This window comes from Homarus americanus, unplaced genomic scaffold, assembly GCF_018991925.1.
Source record: "Homarus americanus isolate GMGI-L3 unplaced genomic scaffold, GMGI_Hamer_2.0 scaffold39339, whole genome shotgun sequence".
Lineage (NCBI taxonomy): Eukaryota > Metazoa > Arthropoda > Malacostraca > Decapoda > Nephropidae > Homarus > Homarus americanus.
In genome coordinates this window covers 96,116-105,324 of record NW_024733460.1, presented here as the reverse complement: position 1 = coordinate 105,324, position 9,209 = coordinate 96,116, and the positions used below count along the sequence as shown (strand labels likewise).

General features: G+C 48.2%; 1 protein-coding gene across 1 annotated transcript; it reads right to left on the bottom strand.

The window, feature by feature from the left end:
* Positions 1 to 7,697: 7,697 nt before the first annotated feature.
* LOC121869815 (extensin-like) lies at positions 7,698 to 8,606 on the bottom strand. The gene has a single exon (XM_042371394.1). It carries the CDS (start codon positions 8,604 to 8,606, stop codon positions 7,698 to 7,700), a length of 909 nt encoding a protein of 302 aa, XP_042227328.1.
* Positions 8,607 to 9,209: the final 603 nt, after the last annotated feature.

Below are 9,209 nucleotides of genomic sequence, written 5' to 3'. Positions count from 1 at the left end.
TGTGTGTGTGTGTGTGTGTGTGTGTGTGTGTGTGTGTGCTCAGGTAATCAAATGTGGGATTAAACAAGACTGACAAAACGTAAACAAGAGATAGAAAGTGAGTGAAAGACACACACACACACACACACACACACACACACACACACACACACACACACACACACACACACACACACACACACACACACACACACACACACACACACACACACACACACACACACACACACACACACACACACACACACACACACACACACACACACACAGCCCTGTAAGTGTATTCAACGCATATCATTATTGAATATTTTCAGCCACCAACTGCAAACTCTATTAATAAACATAGACAGACAGACAGACACATATAGATGGACAAACAGACAGAGACAGACAGACAGACGAGACATGGACAGACACACACAGACACTCACAGACAGACAGACAGACGAGACATGGACAGACACACAGACACTCACAGACAGACAGACAGACGAGACATGGACAGACACACACAGACACTCACAGACAGACAGACAGACAGAGACATGGACAGACACACACAGACACTCACAGACAGACAGACAGACGAGACATGGACAGACACACACAGACACTCACAGACAGACAGACAGACGAGACATGGACAGACACACACAGACACTCACAGACAGACAGACAGACGAGACATGGACAGACACACACAGACACTCACAGACAGACAGACAGACGGGACATGGACAGACACACACAGACACTCACAGACAGACAGACAGACGGGACATGGACAGACACAGACACTCACAGACAGACAGACAGACAGAGACATGGACAGACACACACAGACACTCACAGACAGACAGACAGACGAGACATGGACAGACACACAGACACTCCAGACAGACAGACGAGACATGGACAGACACACACAGACACTCACAGACAGACAGACAGAGACATGGACAGACACACACAGACACTCACAGACAGACAGACAGACGAGACATGGACAGACACACACAGACACTCACAGGAAGACAGACAGGGGACATGGACAGACACACTGACACTCACAGACAGACAGACAGGGGACATGGACAGACACACACAGACACTCACGACAGACAGACAGACAAGGACATGGACAGACACAGACACTCACAGCAGACAGACAGGCGAAGACATGGACAGACACACACAGACACTCACAGACAGACAGACAGACGAGACATGGACAGACACACACAGACACTCACAGACAGACAGACAGACGGAACATGGACAGACACACACAGACACTCACAGACAGACAGACAGACGAGACATGGACAGACACAGACAGACAGAGTGCCACCACAATTAAAGAGTTGGTAATGGCTCGGTGGGAGGAGTAAACGGGTGCCAGAGAGTGCCATCCCGCGCCTGGCTCAGCACAAGACCCAGTTAATGGCACCCATGTTGAGTAACACTGAGTACATGACGGTGAGTACACACTGGGCTTTCTGGTTGAGTACATGAGAATGAGTACATAATGAGTAACCTTGAGTGCCTTTGAATGAGTACATGAGTGTCTTAAGAGGCTGAGCACGTTTTTAACCTGTAATTGGTCGGTTAAATTTACACGCTGGCTTGTGATTGGTCGGATAAATTCACTACCAGAGTGAACACCATGAAAGACTCATATAACAATGTATATGCACACATGCAATTATACTAACGTGCGCATATACATACATACATACTGTACATTGCTGTTCAACACCACAACCGCGTCCAGCCCATACGAGCACAGAACTGATCGCTATAAGAACAGCCCGGTCCCAACCATTGTGAAAAATATCAACTTGTAATCAACCAGTGTATCACCCCAGTCAATCTTACCTTACACTGTCACTATGTTGAAATGCCCGTAGTTTGACCTTCTCCACCTAGTTATTATATATCATATTTGTATCACTTATGTTACTGTATATTATTTGTCAATCAAGTGACCCATTCCCCTATAGGAACTGAATATATAGAGATATTATATATATATATATATAGATATACATACACACAAAAATACAAATAATACACAAACATATATACACAATTGCACATAGTATACATATACACACGACACACACACATATAGCATGCAAACACACACACACACACATATATATATACCCTCAAACCATACAAACATATGGCTATAGAGTATTAAGGAGCGGTAGAGTGGACCAGCCAAGGCAGTAAATGGTTCACTGACTCAAACCTTTGGTCAGTACAGCCACCAAACATTATTATGTTAATTTGTTATGTTAATTTAGCGCGTCCAAGGCTAATTGTATATGATGCCTTATGGGTGGGGTGGGGGGTTGTGGGGGTGTGGGGAGGCGTGGTGGGTGTGTGGGGAGGCGTGGTGGGGGTGTGGGGGAGGCGGGTGGGGTGTGTGGGGAGGCGTGGTGGGGTGTAGTTAGTGGAGGGTGCTGGAGGCGGAAAAATATGAAGTCCGCAGTCACATTTCTGCTTCGCTAACGTCCGCGTAATATTTCAATGTGATTCTGATCTTTAAAATGTTAGTTTTGGTATAATGTAGTATTACTGATACGTAATTTGTCTTAGTATGCCTTATTGTATGTAAAAATAAAAATATTAAACCGTACCCGAAAGCGTGAATTTGCTACCAGAGTTTAACAGTTAATTCATGTATAATACTTGACTGAAACTTCGTACGTGCGTAGTTTGAAATAATGAATGTACAGTGTATCTTTATATAAATTAGCTAAATATCTCTCTCGTCAGAAACAGTCATCCCAACGATTATGAATAAACTCATTTAGAAATACATCATTACTCAGGAAGAAATCAGACAGGTTTGCAACAGCCAATCAGCTGTAACTCTGAGAAGTGAGCGGAACCTCTCTCTCTCTCTCGTGTACGATCTTCCTTCTTCCTTCCTCACTTCTTTCTTTCTTTCTTTCTATTTATTTCTGTCTTTTTTTTCCCCCTCACCTTCCTTTCCCACACAGAGAGAAGATGGAAGATAGACTGAGAATAAAGAGAGAGAGAAGAGAGGAAAGAAAAGAGAGAGAGAGAGAAACAATGAGATAAAGATCGACAAGGAAAGAAGAAAAAGGAAAGACAAAGAAATAAAAGAAAAAAAAACATAATAAATTCAACTAAAATGACAAACAACGAAAAAAGAAAGAAAAGAAAGAAAGAAAGAAAAGAAAGAAAGAAAGAAATAAAAAGAAAACATCACAATTACAAAGATGGAATAGAAACAACTAAAGTAAAAGGAAACGAATGAATAGATAAAGAAAAAATCTAAATAACACAGAAGAAAGAAAGAAAAATGTGGAAAGAAGTGAAAGAAGACGTCAGAGAAGGAATAAAGATGAAGATAGGAGGAAGATGGAAGAGGAAAAGAAGTGGTGGTGGACTTTGTAAATGTAAATGAAGACGGGATAATCGTTATAGAGAGAGAGAGAGAGAGAGAGAGAGAGAGAGAGAGAGAGAGAGAGAGAGAGAGAGAGAGAGAGAGAGAGAGAGAGAGAGAGAGAGAGAGAGAGAGATATAGAGAGAGGTTTATCCTCATCCTCCTCCTCCTTCTTCTTTCCCACCTTTCTTCCTCTCTTCTTCCTCCAATTATTCTCTCCTGCTGTCTCTTCCACTCACTCTCTACACTCTTTCTGCTCTTATTTCTCGTCCCTCTCTCCATAACCTCGTGTATATCTTTTATGTATGAGTTATCTATATATCCATTAATATCTATGTATATATGCTGTTAAGATGGGTGATGCATAAGAATGTGTATACTTGTATGTCTATGTATGTTTATGTATATAACACTAGGTAAAGGTCTAAGGAAAAAGTTATTATTACCATTCAATTTTATTTTTTTTTATTATTGAAATTATAGAAAAATAACAGAAATCAAAACTACATTTAAATAAGTGATTTTTTTTATGTTCCTGATCATTCTCAATATTCCTGATCATTCCCAATATTCCTGATCATTCTCAATATTCCTGGTCATTCCTATTCCTGGTCATTCTCAATATTCCTGATCATTCCCAATATTCTGGTCATTCCCAATATTCCTGATCATCTCATTATTCCTGGTCATTCTAATATTCCTGATCATTCTCAATATTCCTGGTCATTCTCAATATTCCCTGGTCATTCTCAATATTCCTGATCATTCTCAATATTCCTGATCATTCCTAATATTCCTGGTCATTCTCAATCATTCCTGGTCATTCTCAATATTCCTGGTCATTCCCAATATTCCTGATCATTCCCAATATTCCTGTGGCCGTCATTGTGGGAGTTACAGTTGATGGTAGTTCTTCATAGTAGTTATGACGGTGATGTACAGCTGATGACCACACACACACACACACGCAACACACACACACACACACACACACACACACACACACACACACACACACACACACACACACACAAAGAACAAAGTATCACTAGCAGACTTAAGAAGGTGGAAGCTATTAGTGCTGTCAAATGGCGTGGTGAGAGGCGGTAGTTTCACACGCAGATAGTTTTATGACCTTACCTCAAGGTGCATAAACAGTAAAGTGAAGAATGACACTGGGAGGGAGGAAGTGAGGGAGGTAGGGAGGGTGCTAGAGGAAGGAGAGTAGGAGGTGCTAGAGGGAGGAAGGAGACTAGTGATGCTAGAGGGAGAAGAGCAGGAAGGAGAGAGGGTAGAGGGTGCTAGGGAGGAGGAAGGGAGGGTACTAGAGGGAGGAAGGGAGGTAGGAGGGTGCTAGAGGGAGGGATGAGAGTGCTAGGAGGGAGAAGGAGAGTAAGAGGTGCTGGAGGGGGAGGAAGGAGGGTAAGAGGGTGCTGGGAGGGAGGAAGAGCAGGAAGGAGAGAGGATAGAAGGGGTGCTAGGGAGGAGGAAGGGAGGTAGAGGTGCTGAGGGGAGGAAGGGAGGGTAGGGAGGGTGCTAGAGGAGTATGAGAGGCAGAGGGAGAAGGGAGGGTAGGAGGATGCTAGAGGGACGGGAGAAGGCAGGAAGGAGAGAGGGAGAAGGTGCAGAGGGAGGAAGGGAGGGTACTAGAGGGAGGAAGGGGAGGGTAGAGGGTGCTAGAGGGGAGGGTATGAGAGTGCTAGAGGAGGAGGGAGAAGCAGGAAGGAGAGGGTAGAAGGGGTGCTAGGGAGGGAGGGGAGAGTAGGGTGCTAGGAGGAGGGGAGGGAGAGAGGAGGGTGCAGAGGAGGGAGGAGAGTAGGGAGGGAGCAGAGTGAGGGAGGGAGAGTGAGGGTGCTAGGAGGAGGGGAGGGAGAGTAGGAGGGTGCTAGAGTGAGGGAGAGGGAGAGAGAGGGAGCTAGGAGTGAGGGGAGGGAGAGGGAGGGTGCTAGAGGAGGGGAGGAGAGTAGGAGGGTGCTAGGGAGTGAGGGAGGGAGAGTAGGGAGGGTGCTAGAGGAGGGGAGGGAGAGGAGGGAGGCTAGAGTGAGGGAGGAGAGTAGGGGAGGTGTAGAGTGAGGGAGGGAGAGGAGGGTGCAGAGGGAGGAGGGAGATAGGAGGGTGCTAGAGGTGAGGAGGAGAGTAGGAGGGCAGAGGGAGGGGAGGGAGAGTAGGGAGGGTGCTGGAGTGAGGGAGGGAGAGTAGGAGGGTGCTAGAGTAGGGGAGAGGAGAGTAGAGGGTGCTAGAGTGAGGGAGGGAGAGAGTAGGTGCTAGAGTGAGGGGAGGAGAGTAGGAGGTGCAGAGTGAGGGAGGGAGGAGGGCAGAGTGAGGGAGGGAGAGTAGGAGGGTGCTAGAGTGAGGGAGGGAGAGTAGGAGGGTGCTAGAGTGAGGGAGGGAGAGTAGGAGGGTGCTAGAATTGAGGAAGGAAGGGATAGGTTTCTTCACATACACCAAAATCCATACCAAAATCCATTCATCTCCTCGACCAGACAGCCTTCTGTCCTCACACCGACATGTCAACAAACAGTCACAGATCAACATTAAGTCATGAAATCATTTCAATGACAGGTGAGGTGTATCTATAACAATAATGACAGGTGTGTTAACTCTTTCATTGCCGATAATTAAGGTTTACGGGTTCACAGGTTTACAGGTTTACAGGTTTACAGGTTTACAGGTTTACAGGTTTACTCCCATCAAAGGTTTACTGAATGTCTTAAAAATGAGAAATTAATAGTTGTATAAATTGTTTTGATGATAATGGTAATGATTTAGGTGCTATGGTAGGTCGGTAGGTTGGATGGTAGGTCGGTAGGTTGGATGGTAGGTCGGATGGTTGGATGGTAGGTCGGATGGTTGGATGGTAGGTTGGTAGGTTGGATGGTAGGTTGGATGGTTGGATGGTAGGTCGGATGGTTGGATGATAGGTCGGTAGGTTGGATGGTAGGTTGGATGGTAGGTCGGATGGGTTGGATGGTGGTCGGTGGGTTGGATGGTGGGTCGGATGGTTGGATGGTAGGTCGGTAGGTTGGATGGTAGGTTGGTGGGTCGGATGGTAGGTCGGTGGGTTGGATGGTAGGTTGGATGGTAGGTCGGTGGGTTGGATGGTAGGTTGGATGGTAGGTCGGTAGGTTGGATGGTAGGTCGGTTGGAAGGATGGTATGTTGGTAGGTCGGAAGGAAGGATGGTAGATTGGAAGGTCGGATTGAAGGATGGTAGGACGGAAAGAAGGGTGGTAGGTCGGTAGGTCGGATGGAAGAATGGTAGGATGGTAGGCTGGATGGTGGGTAGGATGATAGGATGGTAGGTCGGAAGGAAGGATGGTAAGTCGGATGGTAGGTTGGTAAGGTGTGATAAAGAAATGGCTAGATTTACACTAAAAAAATAAGAAGACCTCGCTTGTCCTTCTCCTGTATATTGTCAGCCACCGTCAGCACCACTTTCTTCCTGTATAAATGTATGTATGTATGTATGTATGTATGTATGTATGTATGTATGTATGTATGTATGTGATAGATTCGTCCGTGAGCAAAACAGATCAATCCCTGGGCGTGGGCGGAGGTGCATGCTAATCACCCCCCCAGGGACCCGCCCACAGTACCCGCCCACAGCATCCACCCCCCAGGACCCGCCCGCAACATCACTTCATCCTCTTACAGGTATTACTCTTGTGGGTTATTTCCCTTCTGGAGGTTAGGTCAGGTTAGGTCAGGTCAGGTCAGGTCAGGTCAGGTCAGGTCAGTTCAGTTGCCTTGAATAGTCAGGATTTACAATGAGTGTTATTAAACTTTCATCTCTCTCTCTCTCTCTCTCTCTCTCTCTCTCTCTCTCTCTCTCTCTCTCTCTCTCTCTCTCTCTCTCTCTCTTAATACTCCCATCCCGTAGGTCCAGTAAATATCACTCCATTTTTCAAGAGGTAACTCACTATTGGTCTCAGTCAGTCAGTCAATGAGGCTTCACACCTGGACTAATTAATGTTACCTGTGTATATAATGCTCCTTCATTACCACACGCCAGGTAAGCCCCTCCAGGTGTATATTAATTAAGTATTATAAATCAATGATGGCGTTTGTATTTATATTTTGGCTATGTATTCAAGTGCATTAAAATCTCTCTCTCTCTCTCTCTCTCTCTCTCTCTCTCTCTCTCTCTCTCTCTCAAGCTGAGACGTGAGTGGGGGATGAGGATGTGAGGTGAGTGAGGTGAGAGTGAGGGGGAGAGAGGTGAGGAGGTGAGAAATGAGATGCAGCTGGGTGGAGCAGGTCAAGGCAAGAAGAAATTATAACAGGGAAGAGATGCCAAGACCTGTGGGAGGCCTTGGGTGTCTGGGTGGGCGGGCGTCTGGGTGGGCGGGCGTCTGGGTGGGTGGGCGTCTGGGTGGGTGGGCGTCTGGGTGGGAGGCCGTCTGGGGTGTGTGTCTGGGTGGCTGGTCTGGGTGTCTGTGTGGGCGGGTGTCTGGGTGTTTGTGTGCGTGGGCGTCTGGGTGTCTGTGTGGGCGGGCGTCTGGGTGGGTGGGCGTCTGGGTGGGAGGCCGTCTGGGTGTGTGTCTGGGTGGCTGGTCTGGGTGTCTGTGTGGGCGGGCGTCTGGGTGGGAAGGCGTCTGGGTGTGTCTGGGTGGCTGGTCTGGGTGTCTGTGTGCGTGGGCGTCTGGGTGGGTCGACGTCTGGGCGTCTGAATGGGTGGTCGTCTGGGTGGGTGGGCTGACGTCTGGGTGTCTGTGGGCAGGCGTCTGGGTGGGTCGACGTCTGGGTGCCTGGATGGGTGGGCGTCTGGCTGGGTCGACGTCTGGGCGTCTGAATGGGTGGTCGTCTGGGTGGGTGGGCTGACGTCTGGGTGTCTGGTTGGGTGGGCGTCTGGGTAGGTGGGCGTCTTGGTGGGCGGGCGTCTGAATGGGTGGGTCGGCGTCTGGGTGTTTGTGTGGGTTGGGGTTTGAATGGGTGGGCGTCTGGGTGTCTATGTGGGCGGGCGTCTGAATGGTTGGCGTATGGGTGGGTGGGCGTCTGGGTTGGTCGGCTTCTGGGTGTCTGTGTGGGTTGGCGTTTGAATGGGTGGGCGTCTGGGTGTCTATGTGGGCGGGCGTCTGAATGGGTGGGCGTATGGGTGGGTGGGCGTCTGGGTTGGTCGGCGTCTGGATGGGTGGACATCTAGGTGGGTGAGCAGATGTGTGGGCAGGCGTCTGGGTGGGCATTTAAAGGATCATCAGAGGGATGGGTGGACAAGTGGGCGGACGGGTGGGTGGACAAGTGGGCGGATAAACAGGCGGACTAAGCGAGTAAAAAACGTAGAAAGACCAATAAAATAGAAGAAACAAAAAGATGATGAAAAAGAGAGAGGAGAGAGAGAGAGCGGACATACAGAGAGAGGAGAGAGAGAGAGAGAGGCGGACATACAGAGAGAGAAACGTGCTTCTGAAATATGCTGGTGGGAGACCTCACTTGAGAATGCAGTGAGGGAGGGGGGGGAAGAAAGGAAAGGAAGGTAGAGAAGGGAAACGAAGGAGGGAGGGGGGAGGGAAGGAGGGAGGAATAAGGCAAAGATTACGATCCTCAGTTGTCCTTGATAGAACATCCCTACCTCCTTGCTGCCTGGTGGTGGTGTGTTGGAGACAGTGTGTGGTGGTGGTGACAGTGTGGTGGTGGTGGTGTGGTGGAGACAGTGTGTGGTGGTGACAGTGTGTGTGTGGTGTGGAGACAGTGTATGGTGGTGGTGTGGTGGGGAGACAGTGTGTGGTGGTGGTGTGGTGGAGATAGTAAGTGTAGTGGAGACAGTGTGTGGTGGTGGTGTGGTGGAG